The sequence below is a fragment of the Archocentrus centrarchus genome, chromosome 20 (assembly GCF_007364275.1).
Source record: "Archocentrus centrarchus isolate MPI-CPG fArcCen1 chromosome 20, fArcCen1, whole genome shotgun sequence".
Lineage (NCBI taxonomy): Eukaryota > Metazoa > Chordata > Actinopteri > Cichliformes > Cichlidae > Archocentrus > Archocentrus centrarchus.
The window spans coordinates 19,378,271-19,396,812 of NC_044365.1; the positions used below are offsets into that span (position 1 = coordinate 19,378,271).

Below are 18,542 nucleotides of genomic sequence, written 5' to 3' on the forward strand. Positions count from 1 at the left end.
CCACATAAACTGAGGCCAGATGATTGCATTGTGAGTGTGCAGGAAAACTCACCAACTTGTAGGTAATGCATGCATCATCATAACTGTGTGACTGGCAACTGTAATGTGACAGTAAATACAGTACACGTGTACTAATTTGTTGCATTTCTGTGTGGTGTAGTTACTGAAATGTGCTACTTTGGAATGTTACTTGCAACGCTGCTCCTGTTTCCAGGCTTTTGCCTTCCTCGTGTTGGAAATCTTAAAGGGATTTCCCTTTGCCGAGAAGGAATTTTGACCAAGCGCCAGAATATGATGAGTTGAAAATGAGTTGTATGTCAGCTTGTCATTAAAACTGCGTTTTTATTGGAATGGCCTGCATGACTGTTGAGCTGTAACTTCTCACCTTTGGCTTTGCTGTCAGGCTCAGTCTTCATGCTTTCAAGTGCAGCACTCACCGCTTTCCCCTCGCTGGCCTGGGTGATGGAAAGATGACAGAACACCTTTAGTTTCAGACACTCTCACATTCTCATCTATGTTTTAGCACACTTATTTGGTTTGGGGCTCTCTGGTTTGCTCAATTGTTTCAGGAATAATTCTCCAGGCTTCTTGAAGGCCTTCCAAAAACTCTTCCTTGGAAGTCGGCTGTTCTCTTCTCTGTCAAGATGATCCCACACTACTTCAATAAAAGCATGAAGCATGTAGTCCAACTGACAGTGTATCATTGTGTGTTTTTCTATCCAGGTATGATTTTACCACATGCTTCCCAGATAGAACTGCCTTTCTGATGAGGCGTGATTGAACATTATTTTCCAATTTATTATGGACATGGCTTTCAGATACCATTGATCTGCTGCACTTCTTTTGTGCGCCATTTGTCCACTTCCCTCAATTGTTTAAGGACACACTGCACACCTATTCCAAAATATGCCTAGTTTTCGGCTAACAGCGCTGTGGGAATCACCTTGTTGATGCAAAAATATTAGGTTATGCCTGTCAAACTGTTATCTTGGGTATTTTTCATACCAAAGAAAGAAATGGGAACAAATTATGTGTTGTTGCGATTGTTCTTTCCCCTGAAAATGATCAGGTACAAGGACTGGATTGAAAAACGGACGAAAAGGCAGCCACTGTCCAAAGAAAAACTGAAAGACCTTCAGAAAGCCCAGAGAACTATAGCTCAAGAACACTGTTTTTAAAAAAAAATAAAAAACCTACAAGAAAGGGTGAAGCAAATTATAAAGAAATGAGTGCTGGTTCAAGGCTTTTGCACAGTACAGTATGTTTGTGGCTTTATTTGAATGTAAACATCAAATTTCTGTAAAGCACGCATTTTGAATTATCATATTTAAGTTAAGCATTCACATTTCCCCTTCAGTGTAGCTTCCTTGCATGCAGTTGAGCTGTATTCAGTCAAGATTAGAAGAAAAATAACCAAAAATGGACCAAAATATCTTAAACATTTCACAGAAGCTCACCTCAATCAAACTGGTAAGAAATCAAACAGAATAGTGGAGAAAAAAAAAAGGGGGAAAGAAAATCAGCCAACAAAATAACCAGTTTTGTCCTGTGAACTTTTCCAGTCTAAGCAGCTTAATTAGAGAGGATAAGATCAGATTCAGCACAAGAACCAACAAGCTGACTTGCTGACGATGCGTGTGCACCACAGTGTGCGTGTGCTGTTAAAGCAGCCGTTGTTTCCCAGCTGGAGTGAATCCCTCGGTGTTTGTGGAACCAGGGTGGCTCTTCCACAGGAAAATGCACACACAAATGCACACAGAGCACTCAGTCTGTGAGAAAACACACACACACACACAGAGCTCTGTTCTGTTCAGCCACACCGCCGTGCCACCTCTTCTCCAATCCCTCCCCCTCAATCTCTGCTACCCTCCCTAATGAGACCCATGTGGAGCCACAAGCAAAGAGACGTTTGCATGCCCAGCTACTGCATGACACTGCTCTTTGAACATGATTTAAATAATTCATACCACAGATGGTTCCCCACTGCAAAAACGTAACTCTAAACACATAAACATCTCCAGTCCTGTGCAAGGAGCAGAATGAGCATATTATTGTGACATTCAGCATATATCTGAGTATGTGCAAACCACAACAAGTTCATCCAGTGAGCATAGCCAGCACCTGCTGTACAACAAAAAGCAGGCACTCATTTATCATAATTCATATACGCAGTGTGAAAACAATGCCTTGTTTGATGCCGTTTGATCCTCACATAACCCTTCAAGCTGCATGAACTCTGCAGGCTGGTGTTTCAGCGTTGCATCACTGTAAAGCAGATGTTCATCTGCAAAGAATGGTGTGAAATTCAGACAAGAGTAAATACGCTGCAGGGTGTCGAACTGAGACATTAAAGATGCGCTGGTGGCACTGAGCAGAGACATGATTGTGTTAACACTCCAGATTGAGCTGTAGTATAGCGACTACAAAAACTTTGTGAGGTGTAAACAATGTTAAGATTTGTTTAAAAAAATAAATAAATAAGTGAAAAGCCATCTTCTTAGTTCATCAGAAAGATGGCTAGAAAAACAATTGCAAGTCTCTTGACTTTGCTTGAAAAGTGAAAGTGCACTTTGTCTCCTCAACACCTCTGCAGACTCAAACCCCATCTCTTCTTGTTAGGAGGCGCAGAGCCTCACCACCCTAGCTGACATGAACAGTACTTTTTGACTGTCCTGAGGCTTTTACAGACAATGAGACGGATGTTGATTGACTGTCTGATCACACCCACATCCATTCATCTTCTTCCACTTTTGTATTTTAAAAACCAAAGCTGTCACGTTATTACACAAAAGTCTACCAAGCTTTCACATATAAACCTAATTTAATGTCATTGACAGTTGTGTAATATCTGGATGTCTTGGACAGAAAATTGCTCCATGAATTCATGTTTGAAATTAGGCTGAAGTGAAGTCTTTGTAAAACCCTGAAAAAATGATTTAATAAAACCATATAATAATACAGAGAAAACCCCAACAATCAAACAACCCCCTATGAATAAGTACTTGGTGACAGTGGGAAGGAAAAACTGCCTGCTAACAGGAAGAAACTTCCAGCAGAACCAGGCTCAGGGAGGGGCAGCCACCTGCCACAACCGGTTGAGGGTGAATGGAGGGAAGGGAACATCCATAGCTGATGTTGATGGTTGAGGGGGGAAAAAAAATTAAACTTTTCAGTAGCAAAATTCACCAAACCTTTTAAACGGGTTATTATCAGATTTGAGAAGTGATACTAAACATACGGGTTTTATGTCACGTAGACCCTTCTGATTCATTTTGATACTGGCTTCAAAATATTTTTTCCAAGATGACTGCTGGGTGACACAACTGGCTTATAAAAGTCTTGAGTGTCACATGAGCCAGGTTTTTTAGAGTGACTCAACACAGAAAACATAAAGCCAACATCACCAGCATGAAGAGGAAGCAGACATTAGAGCTCAGGTTGTGGTTTCATGTGTACAACAAGTTTTAACAAAATTTCAGCCATTTTTTTTTGAGGACTAAGTTCAGTGAGTTAAGGTCAGTGCGAGAACCACAAAAAGGTCTCCAAATACCATCCAGAACAATCCGAATATTTTTAATTCTGAGTTTTGCAGCATGACAGCAAACATTCCTTTATTCTCCTCAAGATAGTTATTACTGTTTTCCACTTCTCTCTTTCATGTCACTAAGAAAAGCTGTGCACGCTGAACTGCTTTTTTTTTTTTTTTTTCCCCTGACCAACTGGCAATTAATCATGTAGTTCCCTTCATTGTTCTCCAGCTAAATCACTTTTTGGCCAAATTCCACAAACAATTTCTTGGTTCGCTCCAAATATATTTCAGCTGCCTAATAACTCAAAGAAGTGGGCGTTTTGATGAAGTATGATAAGTCAGGATGTTATCCTGGCAGAAGAAACTGAGTATATACACTTACCAACTACTTTGTTAGGTACGTCTATCTAGTACTGGGTTGGACCCCTTTTGCCTTCAGAACTACCTTAATTCTTCATGGCATAGATTCAACAAAGTGAGATGATTTGAGCTTTTGTGTTACCTGCCAGAAGCAGCCATCAGAATATGATTACACTGTGGTCATAAAGGAATGGGCACGGTCAGCAACAATACTCGGGCAGGCAGTGACATTTAAACAATGTTCAGTTGGCACTAAGGGGCCCAGAATATGGCAAGAAAATATCCCTCACAGGTTACACCACCAGCAGTCTGAACTGTTGACATAAGGCAGGATGGCTCCATCACCAAATTGTGATCCTACAAGCAGCAGAATTTCAAACTCATCAGATCAGGCAACATTTTTACAAACTTCTATTGTCCAATTTTGGTAAACCCATGCAAACTGTGCCTTCAGTTTCCTGTTCTTGGCTGACAGGAGTGGCACCTGTTGTGCTCTTCTTCTCCTGCAGCCCGTCAGACATGTTCTTCTGCACACCTTGCATGTAACGAGTGGTTATTTGAGTTACTGTTGCCTTCCTATCAGCTCAAAGCAGTCTGGCCATTCTCCTTTAACCTTTGGCATCAACGAGACATTTTCACCCAGAGAACGGCCGCTCACTCGATATTTTCTCTTTTTCAGACCATTCTCTGCAAACCCTGGAGATGTTTGTGTGGGAAAATTGCAGTAGTGAAATTCTCGGACCAGCTCATATCTACCATGCCACATTCAAAGTCACTTAAACCACCTTTCTTCCTCATTCTGACGCTCAGTTTGAACTTTAGCAGCTCGAACTGACCGTGTCTGCATGCCTAAATGCATTGAGCTCCCGCTATCGCTCTCTCTGGCATGAGAAGGTCATCACTAGTTTCTGTTACACATTCAGTGACTTCTTTTACTCAGCTGACAGCTGATCCCAAGCCTGTGACTCTGAGTCACTACAACAGAAAAAAAAAGTCTGGAGGAAACACAAAGAAAAGTTTTTCTTTTGCTGCAACAACAATATTATATCCAAATTATAAACATCAGCCGTAAACTAGCAGTGACTGGATCTGCGCAGTAAGCCACACCACTCAGTCACCGACGCAGACACACAAACACGTACAAACAACTGACTGTCCAGTTAAAAAGTTACATGGCCTCGTGTGACTCACCCAGATGGATACTCCTGTCACGTCCTCTGAAGCCTCATTACTGAGCGAGAAGACTAGTCTCACCATAAAGCAACATAACAGCCTCCTACTCAGCAGGGCAGGCAGACAAACATCCTTCAGACACACACACACACACACACACACACACACACACACACAGTCTGCGGCTAAACAGGAGGCTTTGATGACTAGTATGCTGGTTTTAATGACTGTTTTACTCCCTTTAAATGCACCTTCATCAGCATAGTTAATGCTCTTATTTCCACCTTTTTCCTAATGAATGTTTAAGCAGTGTTTCATTGTGCGGCTGTTTGAGTCTGTCATTTTCAGCTGCTGATTTTTCATTGGGAAAGCAGATTTCTGCAAAATAACAAAAAGAAAAAAAAAAAAAAGCTGTCTAAAAACTAGAATATTTTATGGCAAAAATATCAAATATTTGCAGTCTAAACAGTAGCAAAAACAAGAATAAATATTTGCATTATTTCAGCATAAAATACCTGTAAAACCAACGTCTTTCTTAGCAGCTGCTTTGTAAATAGGTGAATTAGCCCTTTAAGTCTATGTCTATAAACTCCTCCATTTTCATTAAAATTGTCAAGTATCAATTCTGAAGCATTTCCTTCCCAAAAAAAAAAATGTCTTCCTGGCAGCTGTTTTCTCTTTTTCTGCATTTCCCTGAGAAATCTTTACAAAGCCTGCTGACAGCAGTGTAAAACAACACAGCATCATCACGACTACATCGGCTAAAACCCGTCTCGTGTGATCTTCTGAACACTTACTTTGCTATGCTCTTTAATTTTCCCATGAAGAGGAGAAGAGCATACAGAAGATAAAAACAAAATGATCAATGAGGGTGCAACCCTTTCCCTCCAAAAAAAATCCCAAATGAGAAGCAGAGAAAACTTGTCCCTACCGTCCTTTTCTGAGTCTCCTGTTCAACTGAGACGAGGCTTTGCTACATCAGCTCAGGCAGCGGGAGAATACATGTGAATATGAAGACGTCAGTAAAAAGCTGTATTAACTCCCTTCCCTTCCCCTCTCCTGCTCTCTGTCTGCTCTGTCTGCTCTGCTGCGCTCTCACTTCTGCTTTGCTTGTCAATTCCCTACAGGATGTGTGTGTGTATGTGTGTGAACATAAAACCACTTCCTGTGCTGTAAAACTGAAGCTTGAGGAAGGGGAGGTGCCAAGGCTCTGACTTCCTGCCCTCACTGCTGATGATCATAATTTAAAAAAAAAAAAAAATTATAAACTAAAGTGTATAAAAGAGAGTGTGCATACTTGTATTACTCATGTTGTGGGGACCTGTTTTCTAAATCATCTCAAGGGGACAAAAACAGGGCGATTTCTCGGTTCAATGTTACTGCATTTCTCCAGGAAATGAACATGTGTGATGCAAAGACAGCTGGGTGTGTGTGACTCACCTTGTCCCCCTCTGAGTCCACATCCATTGAACGAGGCCTGAGCTTGATGGGCTGGTCTTTGAAGATATTACCAAAGCCAAACCCTCTGAGCTGACCCTGGGGGTGGGGGGGTTAAAGAGGAAAAAATGACAAACATTTTTTTTTTTTTTTTAAGAAGCAATCCTCAAAAGAAAGAAAGAAAGAACAACAAAAATATCTTCAGTTTCAAAAAGCTCCCTCTGGGCTTAAGCGTTAACTCTAAAGTTTCATTTCTCCTTCTACGACTCAGAACGTACTCACAGTGCAGTGTTACTTAAATCTACCACTGCTGCATCATAACCCTCTTTTGTTATATTTGTCTGTGTGCTTCCTCTGTTCCACACATTTGTTGCCAAAATATGGCCAGGTGCTTAGATCTGCTTGTGCTGCTAGATTTGACTCAAAAGTGTCATGTCTAAATATGACCCGGCATGAAGCTCATGGTATAAACCACAGGGAAGGAAGAGCATTTTCAAGACCCAGGAGAGTGTCTGACTTTGGGTGGGATTGTTTTTCTGTCTGATGATGGTTAGAAGCTGGTCCATAACTCTGCACAAAAAGAAACAAACCAACAAATGCTGTGTACCTGCGGGATGTATTGCAACTATTAATGCTTGGGCTGTAGCAATGTTTAGATGGGTGATTTATCTCAATGTAACAGCTACATTAAATCAAAGATCTGCAGTTTTCCAAAAATGATTAGTGACATTCAGTTGACCTGTCTACTTTTAATACTGTGGGTGATTGTGTAGTGGAGGTCAGTGCGGACCAATGACCCCCAAGGATGTTCACATAGCTAGTGTGGGGTATTACATTTGACTGATTACCTTCTTGGGAGGGATTTCTGACCCCGTTTCTGACCGACTGTCCCCACCATCACTTTCACTGCTTGGGCTGTCCTTATCTACAGACACAGATAATACACAACACTTCTTAGTTTGCTACATCAAAGTAAAAAAAAAAAAAAAAAAAAGTTGATTTAATGAAAACTTTCAAAGCTTGGAAAATAAACAATAAATCTTGTAGAAGCAGACTGATTTTTTTAAAAGTACTGTATATACGCAAGTGTGTTCCTGTGCTCTGATTGGCTGGTGACTCACTTGTGCGTCCACTGCGGGTCTCCTCCTGTGAGTCCACAGAGGGTGTGTCTGAATCCGTGAAGATCTCTTTGGTGAAATTGGAGGGAAACATGCCAGTTTTCCCATTAAGAATTCCCTCCCACCAGCCCTCCTCTACCTGAACACACACAGTTACACAACAGAGACAACACAAAGCAGCACACGTTTATACGCAGACTCAGATTTACACAGATAGAAATACACACGTGTGCAAAAGACTCACTTGAACAAATATGGTCAATGATGGTCACAAGCATATACGGTTCATCACTACCAAACACAGACTTCAGTGTTCAATTTGCCAAAAGATTATATATTCAGCATGGAAGACAACATCCACCAGAAAAAAAATATTGAAAATTGATTAAATAAATTAATGCAGATTCAAAATTATGAGACCAAAACACAAAATTTAAAGGTAAAATGTTTATATCAAATTTTGATTTTTGAATTACTTTTTAGTTCACAAATATTACTTTAACTCAACTTTGATGTAAACAATAGAAGATAATAAAGGTAGCTTATAATTTAGAATATAATTTGTATAATTTGCATTTCATTCTTTTTTAATTTTAATTTGAAAAATTTTTTTTAAAAATTTTAAAAAAAATTAAAAAAAATTTTTTTTAACCTATTTACATTTTTTTCCATTTTGCTTTTTTTTTAAAAAAATATAGAATAGGGTTAAGGTTATCACAAATGATGACAATTATTTTTTCTTTCTTAAGTCATGATTTTGACAAACATCAACATATCTTATAATTTTAATTATGTATAAATAAATGCAGAAAATATTTGAATACTTTAAAAAATGTAAAATATTTTAAAATGTTTTTACTATTTATACCAGGGCTCTTCAACTCCAGGCCTCGAGAGCCCCTGTCCTACAGGTTTTAGATGTGTCTCTGATTCAACACACCTGAGTCAAATATAGAAGTCATTAGCAGGACTCTGGAGAACTTGACTGCATACTGAGGAGGTAATTCAGCCATTTGATTCACGTGTGTTGGATCAGGGACACATCTAAAACCTGCAGGACACCGGCCCTCGAGGCCTGGATGTGAGGACCCTGATTTATACAGTATTTCTTAGTTAATTTTTTCCTTTTCTTCTTTTTTTTAACATTTGATAAGATAAAAGTCCAGTGTCCTCTTTGGTTTTTGTTTGGTTTTTTTTATGATGGAAAAAAGAATAAGGCTGTGTTATTTCAGCTTTTAAGCCATGGAGAAAAGGCCATCAAGTACACACAAACATCCATCCATCAGCTTTCTTAACTTTTATCTAATTCAGGGCTGAGGCCTAGAGCTTTCGCAGGTGACTTAGAGCAAGAGGTGGGATAGACAACGGACAGACTGCCAGTCCATTGCAGCATCCATAAATAACTGGGAAACTCATTCTTCCGAGGAAGAACCAAAAGCTCCAGAACAGCTGTGTGGACCTTGATTTGAGACTGTTGGGTTTTTTTTTGCTTTGTTGTTTTTGTGTGTGTGTGTTTTGTTTTTTTGTTGTTGTTACTCTGTGTTCACACTGTAGGCTCATATTGGAGGTCTCACCTCTGCTATGATCTCAATCACATCTCCTATTTTCAGCTCCAACTCATCTTCATGCTGAGGCACGTAGCTGAAGGCAGCCTTACATCTCCGTTTACGGATTTGCTCTCCTGCAACACACAAACGTGCACGTCACACACAGCCACACACAGAGGTTATGTGTAAACATATGTTGGATTTACTGTACATGTAACATGATGAGCTCACACACTTATCTGTAGTCCATGCTTTAGAGTGATGGAGCACGTGTTACTGACTGATTAAAGGCCATCATGGCTGAACTTTGACCTTTTAGCTGAAAGGCAACCCAGCCATTACTGACACCAAACACTTCACACTGGCCTTGCAGTTGTTTGCCTTACACTCATTACCCTGCTCATTACTCTTGACTCATCCCACAGCAGCTGGGGCATTAAGACATGACCCTGCAGCCCCTCTTTTGTCCACAAGGTGTCAGTCTTCTTCACTTTATACATCACGGTGCCTTTACAGTAGTGACGGGCAGGTTCAATGGGCAGTGCTGATGAATGACAACTAGTATGTTTAACATAACACTGTGTGTTAAATTTAAACCTCTAGTTATATTTATAATATTTATATAGTTTATTAGAGTAATGCCACATAGTAATATATATCAATGAACAAGTGCTATGCGTATCACACTCCTCCTATAAAAAGGAAGACACCCAGGCTAAAAGTGTCATTTTGGTCATGCTGTGTGCGTGTGGTTATGTTCATACTGTACATCTTCTTAGTAGCTTTCTTTCTCTCCGTCTTCTTGCATCTCCTTAGGGTCAGTTTATATCTGTCTCTTCTCTGTGTCTCTTTGAAGTCATTTTTAAGTTGCTTTGATTCACTGCATGTCATTTTCTGGCCCTTTTTTTTGGCCGTATTGTGTTTCCTTGTGGTCAGTTAGTATTTCTTGTAGTCATGCTTTCTGTAGCTTTTAGCTGGTTTCTGTGTCTCTCTTACTTCCAGTCTTATTTTAAAGAATTATGTCCGGTGTATTCCCAGTGTTTTACTTCCTCTTTTTGTTCTTTCCTCGTTCTCAGTACGGCCTGCCTCACCCTCATTAGTTTTACGTACATTCAGTTAGTTTTCTGTATTTCCAGTCTTCCTGATCTCCTTGTTGTTTGTCAGTTTGCTGAGTTTATCCACCACCTGCCTTTTGTGTGTGTCTTTTGCCAGTTCCTGAAGTCTTGTGCCTGGACTAATTGCCTGAATTTACTTTTTTTTGTTTCCCTGACACCTGGCCTTGTTTGGATGATCCTGTTTGTGCCTTTTTGTTTGCTCATATGTAATTCTCTCACAAAGTTACATTTGCTGTTAGCTTTGTGATGATTTTGCTCCATCCTTTTTATCATTTAATTGACTTCCAAACAAAGTAATCCACCCATAACACCAATAGGCTAACTACCTATTACTACTACTGCTGCTCTAGTATAGGGGCCCACATCCCACCCTGGAGCATATAGTGACTGTTCAGTATGTGTGTGTGTTCAGCAGTGAATGTCCCAAATCCTTGCTCACACTAACAGGCTCTATATTTAGGCCTGAAGCCTTAAAGCTACCGAATGACCACAGCGTATGAATGCAGGAGACAGAGCAGAGTACCTTTCCTGCCTGGTCGTACGCTGGTGTCCAACACGGGGCTAGCACTGCCATTGGCAAGGTCAGGTCTGACTGTGCTTGCCTGTCCTCCATCCCTCTTCCCCTCCTTCTTTATCTCCTATAGAGAGAGCGGCACAGGTTAGAGAAATGTAGGTTACATATAAGGTAAGGCAGGATTTAATAAATGGCAGTGTTAAAGCCTCTTTGTTTAAATGCCAGCTTTTTTTTAAAATAGAACAAAGAATTATCAGTGTCAAGAAAAAAAAAGTAATCCCACAAGTCAACAGTAATTTAGCTTAAAATGATGCAACCCAGTCTGGCTCCAATAAAAATGCCTGTGAATCAGTGTAAATGTCAAATTCTTTTTCTTTTTTTAAATTTTAGAGTCGTGCTTAAATCAAGCAGATATATATAAAAAAAAAAAAAAAAAAAAAACACCATTAAAAAAAGACCGTCATGCTATGCACACGTTTGCACAAGTCACAAAATTTAGAAACAGAATACAGAAGAAAAAGCATAAGAAACATTTTACACACGAGTTGTCGATGCTTCATGGTTTCGTGGTTAAGTTTGCTTCCTGTTTAGGCTGGACTTTCATTTATTCACCAGTGCTCTCTGTCTTCACTGCCTCAGTCTTTCCCCGCGTTTCTTCATCCTGTGTCAGTCCCTTTGTTAAGTTCATTCATGTCTCTTTATTTCCGCGGTTATCTACTTCCTGTTTTACTTTGGTAGTTATTTGTTACCCGTGGCTTACATTTACTTTCTTCACGGCTTATTGTCTAAATTAGGTTCAGCTGCGTTTCATTACTCTCCTGCGCTCAATCCCCTTTGTGTAGAAATAGCGCTCTCTTCCCTTCCGTCTTTGTCACGGGGTCTGTGAACCTTCCACAGCGCTCATTGGGATTTAATATAGTTGCCTTTTGGGTCTCTGTCTTTGCTTATGGACTCATATTTTTGGACTCTTCAGGCCCCATGAGCAACACTTTCTGCTAAATCCATCTGCCTACAGTGTCTGCACAATATTTGCAACTCATCACTTGCAAAAATTCTACTTATGATTTTTTTATTATTGAATGACTAATGTAAAGTAAAAACAAACGCACTCTCACAAGAAACTGGAACGTACCTAAAGTAAGCATGCATATAATAGTGCTTTCCTCTAACACCGGACAATCGCCGCAGATTCACCAGTTTCCTGCCTTTACTTACCGTGAACAGCTTGCTGACACCAAGCGTATCACCGCTGAGACGTCAGCTCAAAAGTAGTTTTACTTACCGTAATTACGCGACTGTTTGTCCTATCGGAAAAATTCAAACGGTTTCTGAAAGCTGAGAAATTGCGCTTCACACCCAACATAGGGTTATTATGGTAATTGTTGCCGGAAGTCCGCGAAGTTGAAGCACGTTCTGTCGCCGACAACAGGTTCTATATTAAAGGATTAAATATTAAAAGGAACCTATGATGATGTTCCCTTTTTTATGCCAAATATATGGCTTCATAGAGTACTGGCTTACACATTTCCCTAACGAGTGAAAGGTCCGCATTTTGATCCTGGGAGGAGACATAACCCTTTTTTGGGGCTACGTCAAGGAGGGCAACTGGTGTAAAGATCGGCCAATAATATATTCATTTATTTATTTTATTTTTGGCTCTGTACGATGTAATTGAGACCACTAATAGCCATATGGTGATCTCCGGCACACAGCTCTGGCTGTGAGCACAGAAGCCCGGTGTTCTGGCAAAAAGTGATTTCCGGTAATTGCCAGAAAATGATTGCCTGTATTTAAACTGTTGTAAATTACTTGCTGATCTATAGTCTGTGGAAAATATGTAAAACATATCTCTCGTGAATGATATCAAGTCGTTTTGAGCGACAAACAACATTTCTGTTACAAGATAGACACTGCACTCAATTTTTGGCAGTGATTTTATATAGTCTTTATTTATCAGGGTAAAAACTGTACTTTATCTTAAAAATGTCTTATTAAAGAGAAATCTGGCCAAGAGGGCAGCAGAAAACCCAACAAATATAACATTACACTCTATAAAGATATTTTAAGCGACCAAAGAGGACTGGATTTATTATAATGTATAATAATGAGTCATAAACATACTTGAAAAACAGGTCATTTCTTAATTTTATATATAAGCCCTTCATAAATCATACTGACTACACCCTATTCACCAATGTAAGCAAAGACATTAGACATAAAAGCACATAGAAACATCGGAAATCACTTTATGGCAGACGATCACTTTTTGGCACAACACTGGCCCACTTGCTCTTTTAATTTTCTGTTTGCGAAAAAAGAATCAGAAAGTTTGTTTACTGAGCCGCAACATCTAGACACAGTATAAGAAAAATAAAGCTTATTCTGAAGTGTGAATCATATAACGCTAGAGCCCGAGAATATAAACACAGAACTAAAGATCAGCATAGATAAGCTCCCATTAATTAAAATTAATAAGAACAAAATTCAACTAAAACTGTTGTTAATTTGTTTTCTTTCACGCCAGCTAAATGACTGTGACTTTTATATGTACAAAATATCTTCTCATACACAAATCCTTCATATATAAACAAATGCAAAATCACTTGTGTTGAGTATAAGCATACGAAAATCCACTATGGTTAACTATGGTTTTTGTGCAGTAAAACCATGGTTACTGCATAAAAACCACAGTTAACCATAGTGGATTTTCATAAGGGTCGAGTGCATTTGTATGCAATAAATTTGCTTATCTGCTGGATGCATGCAGATCATCTGGGAAACAGCATTTATTTCCCAGCTGCAGATGCTGCTGTGAGCAGAAATATATTGGATGTCAGTAACCCAGGGGACCCTGACTGTGTACCTGCAAACGAGCAGCAAAAGTTAGTAAGAACAAAGCTTGACCAAAAACACAAACAGAAGCTTCCCTTCCTTCACAGCAGCAGCTCTATCCCTGTGACTTTCACTCGCATAAAGAATCACAAGACGGCACGCGAAACTGATCGAATAAACCAAAGACAGGCGAGCAGACAAATACGCCGACTGACAGAAGAAAAAGGCCGGCGAGGAGACGGCAAACAGGGAGACACAGAAACCGCAGAGATCCTGGGAAACTAGACACGATGGTTCACATCTCCCCACCACATTCATCATGACACTGTTTCATAAGCTCTGGCCTGTGGCGAACGCAGCTCAGTGAAGCAAACGGGCCCGGGTACACTGACTCAGTCCAACTCCTCATACACACTCTGGGTGTGTATTGCCTGGTTTGGCGTGAAAGCCTTAATGAGCCGCTGAGATCCAAAAATATCAACAAGAGAAGACGTTTCCTCGACAACAGCTGAAGCTTATCTGAGGCTAAACGAGACAATTTTGGAGCTAAATAAGTTGGGAAGTGAAGACAGTGACGAAGATTTCAGTGGAAAAATATGTCGTGTTTGTGCAACTATAAAACACTATCTGAGGCTCAGCAGAGAAAAGAGTCAGGATCCCCATAGCTTAGAGGCCAATTAAAAAGTGACGTGGGGTTTGTGTGGTCCTTTTAAAACAGGAAATGGCTAATTAAAAAGTGAAATACTGAAAAGAAACTGTCTGCCAGACAGCAAGACTTAAATATATATACATATTTATAGCTAAAGTAACTCAGGGTAAATTTTTATTTATTTATAAATAAAATTAATCATATTGAGACAGAAAATTAGGGAGTATATTCTTTTTAACTTTGGAGAGAGGATGCAAGCTGTATCTCCTGTTTCCTATTTTTATGCTAAGCTAATTAATAGCTTGCTTCATAATTAACATACAGATAAAAAAAGTATTTCAATTTTCTCATATAACAATAACAAATATTGGCAATTTGTGGCCTGACAAAAGTGGTTTTGACAAATAACTTCATTGTCTCATTTTTGCCATACGTAGGTATCGAATCACCATCACACCCACCCTAATGTCAGCCACTGAGCTGGTGACAGCACACCTAGCTAGCAGTGAAGAAAGCTTGAATAAAAATTAGAGAATTACAGTGGATAACTATCAAATAGAAAACCCTGGAATAAATAAAAACAGTGTCAGCTGCCAGTGCTACCCCTCAGCCACCCCTGGAAGCATTAGTTCTAGAACACATAATTACAGATCTTGGTAGATTTTAATGGGGTTCATATGAGCCTCAGTGACATGCAAATGGCTTAGTAAGAACCAGTAAAAAGCTGTCAATACTGTCAGTTTCTGTGATTGGTAACATTATTCTCAAGTTATCGTATTCAGAAAATTGAAAGTTGGCTGCACGCCCGGCAGGGTGGTAACAATACCCGATCGGCTTTTATAGGCTGAGGGGTTTAAAAAAAAGCATTGTGTTTCCTGCCAGCACACAGTGCTAATATAGTTCAGTTTAAATAAGCAGACAAATTAAAGCCAGATAAATAATCAACTGATCAAGTAACACAAAATTAATTAAGATTATGAAGTTATTCATCTTGATTATTAACTAATAATTAAGCTAAAGCCTAATATCAGCTGAATATTTGGAGTTTGACAGGTAATTTTTTTTCATGTTTTAGAAAATCAGGCGAAGTCAGATCTGTGGGAGAGATCAGAGATGCAGACTTTGTTAATTATGCTGCAGCATTTCTGCTTACTGAGGTCACGTCAAACTTCCCCGTCGCGTTTGGTATTTACCATTTGTTAAATAGGCTAATGCACTGTTAGTATAGACCCACTGAAAAAGACATTGATTCTGCAGGCAGGCGCCGCAGCTTCCACGTCTGACTTTAAAGATTGCATGTCCTGCAGGAAGAGAACACAAAGACCCACACAAATTCATTCAGAAATGTGTGTACACAGACATTGTGTGTACACAGCAGCCATTTGTTAGCCTACAGCTTCTATTTGGTATATATGTGAAGGGTGAGACAGTTAGAGCTACTAGCTGCTCCATGAAATACAACAAAGAGATTAAACAAATTAGATATGTCTTTGTTATTTTTATTTTTTGAGGGTGTTTGTTTAGCTAACGAATATGTTTGTAGATGGAAATCATGCAAAAGGCTAACTGTACTGTTTGCCTTTTTTTATGACTGCATTCATGCTCGACTGCAATTCCTCCTGCGGGGATATTGAGGTTACCCAGAGAAAAAGGAAATCCATCTGAAAAGAGGAAGAGAACGTGATTCATCATATCTGAACAGGAAACACCTGCACAATGTACACTACCGGGATTATGTGTGCTAGTCCGTGTAATGTTTAAAAGCCTATGTGTTTTGCCCTGCAGTGCTCGAATGCGAAACACTGCTGTGTGCGTCCCCTATCACCAGACCTCTGACCTTCTCTCTTCACAGATAATACCAAAACAATGCACTGAAGCGCCCGCTGCATAGTGGGTCGTCAGAACAGCCTGACGCACGGCGGAGAGAGGCGAGGGATGGGGAAACAGAGCTGGCACTTCTAAAATTATTGTGAAATGCAGAGCAGAACAGTGATGCAAAATATTATCCTCCCTTGTTTTATACACTCTGTCCTTATTGCACAACTCTGTGCAGTGGTCGCACTAAAATAGTCACTTAAGATTTTATACCTCTCACCTTATGAACACTATGTTGTGCTGAAGATATAAGGAAAAATGGATAAAAGTGCCATGTTTTAGGCCACCTCGTCAAGAACTGAACTCTGATTCATAAAAGTGTTTAGACCCTTAATCCAAATCTTTGCAGAGGCCCCAGTTTCAGTTATTTTTGGGTCTCAGAATGAGTGAGAACACCTGGTTTTTGCAGATAAGCTGCAGTGTACTTAGGAAAACTAAGTACACTCTGTGCTTCAGTAGCTTGTAGAACCACCTTTAACCACAATGAATGACATCAGTCTCTTACACTTCTTTACAGCGGTGCTTTAGTTCATTGAGTTTTGCATTTATGCACAGCTCTCTTAAGGTCTAACCACAGCATTTTAATCCAATTGAGGTCTGGACTTTAACTGGGCCATTGTCTAGCATACTTTGATATACAGAGGAGCTCACGGTCAACTCAATGACTTCAAGATGCCCAGCTCCCGTGGCTGTAAAACAAACCCACATCATCACCCCTCCATCACCATGCTTAACAGTTGGTATGAGGTGTTGGTGCTAATTTGGAGTGTTTAGTATTCTCCAAACGTGGTGCTGTGCATTATGGCCAAACACCTCCACTGTGGTCTCGTCTCTCCAAAGGTCATTGTTCCAGAAGTCCTGTAGTTTGTTCAGATACAACTTTGCAAACCTAAGCCGTGCTGCCATGTTCTTTATAGATAGAAGAGGCTTTCTCCTGGTAACACTTCCAAAAAAGCCATACTTGTTTAGCCTTTTTTTTAATTGTACTCTCATGAACTTTACCATGTAACATGCTAACTGAGGCCTGTAGAGTCTGAGATGTAGCTCTTGATTTTTTGCAGTTTCCCTGAGCGTTACATGATCTGACCTTGAGGTGAGTCTGCTGGGAAGTCTACTCCTGGTAGCATTGTGTTAGCAATACACTTAAATGCTCCAGGCCTGCAGACTGCCAAAACTTCTGCTTTTACAGAGGCGCTCACACTCAGTTAATCAAATGCATTTGATCATCAGCACTTGGCTGCTCCTTACTTTTTTAAATCCTGTGGAAGCAGTAAGGTACATAATCAAGTTTGCACTGTCATTTGAAGATGTGATCTAGCCTCTGGAAACTGTTTTAATTTTGCATTTTCGCATGCTTTTTCTGACTAAGCAGTAGAGAAGTTAATCATGGCATCCAATGTTAACTATATTAGCAAAAAAAACAGGCATCAAAGCAAACGCTGTAAAACAAACACTATTCACTTTCACTCCCAACATATCAGATCAGAGCATGTGATACTGATTTGCAATATGTGACTGTCCAATGAACGGAGGTCACATGGTTACAGCATTTCCCACAAACAGGATATCCTCCACCTCTGCTAAGAGTCTACAGGGATGTTGATGATGAGGAAATCAGCCACTTGTTTTCTTGGAGAGAAAAGGCTGCAGTGAAAAGTAAATAAATTAAAAATAAAACACTGAGTCATTATTTAATTTAATTTAATTTTTATTTTAAATGCATTTTTTATAGTAAACTGATAGTAAACTGAACATCTTTGGTCTTTGGGGTTAATAGGTCATTAAATAGTGTAAACTAAGTGCTCTGTTAGGGTGTTATAAGGAAATCTGCTCTTGAGAAACAGAAGTGAGATCAGGTCAACATAATTTGGCAAAGATGGTGAATAAACTGTATGTAAAGTGCATGCAGTGTGTGACAGAACTGAGCACTGTCCATCTGACTAATATTTTTTAGATATATCAGCACAGCTTTTCGACTGAGCAGCTAATTAATGATATAACATCACCTGCGACAAAAACATCACAAGCCAGCTAATACTTGCAGCCCCGTGACATCTAAAGGAATGGTTGCCTCGCTAAAGTACTCAACTGCATTAACAATTTTCAGAAAAAAACAGTGTGTTAACCTGAGCCGACCCTGACAAACACCCACAGCTGAAAAACACAAAAATCACAATTATAGTCGGTTATCTTTCCTGGTTTTTGTCCACTGTGGTGACGCGTGCATGCAATTGCTTCCCGTCACCTCTCTCAAACATGTGTGTCCATATCCTCTACTTCCTACGCACACACATTCCTCCACTTGGCAAAGCTTACAGTCACTGATTCCCATAACTGTAGTCTTGTGACAGACCAGTTTGGTATTACTGCATTACTCACAGCCTCCCTCTGTC

The 18,542-nt window shown here is 39.7% G+C and overlaps 1 protein-coding gene across 3 annotated transcripts in view; it reads right to left on the reverse strand.

Annotated features, from left to right (window-relative positions):
- The window catches only part of sh3kbp1 (SH3-domain kinase binding protein 1), a 41,251-nt gene that overhangs the window by 8,677 nt on the left and 14,032 nt on the right, over positions 1 to 18,542 (reverse strand). For 2 of the 3 annotated variants that reach the window (XM_030757128.1, XM_030757129.1), the window contains exons 3-8: positions 10,803 to 10,917; positions 9,192 to 9,298; positions 7,621 to 7,756; positions 7,348 to 7,424; positions 6,503 to 6,598; positions 386 to 455 (exon numbers count right to left, since the gene is read on the reverse strand). In XM_030757128.1, coding sequence (XP_030612988.1) covers positions 386 to 455; positions 6,503 to 6,598; positions 7,348 to 7,424; positions 7,621 to 7,756; positions 9,192 to 9,298; positions 10,803 to 10,917 — 601 coding nt within the window. Of the gene's footprint in view, positions 1 to 385; positions 456 to 6,502; positions 6,599 to 7,347; positions 7,425 to 7,620; positions 7,757 to 9,191; positions 9,299 to 10,802; positions 10,918 to 11,335; positions 11,710 to 18,542 lie in introns of those variants that run through there. The other variant, XM_030757130.1, reaches the window with a different exon arrangement.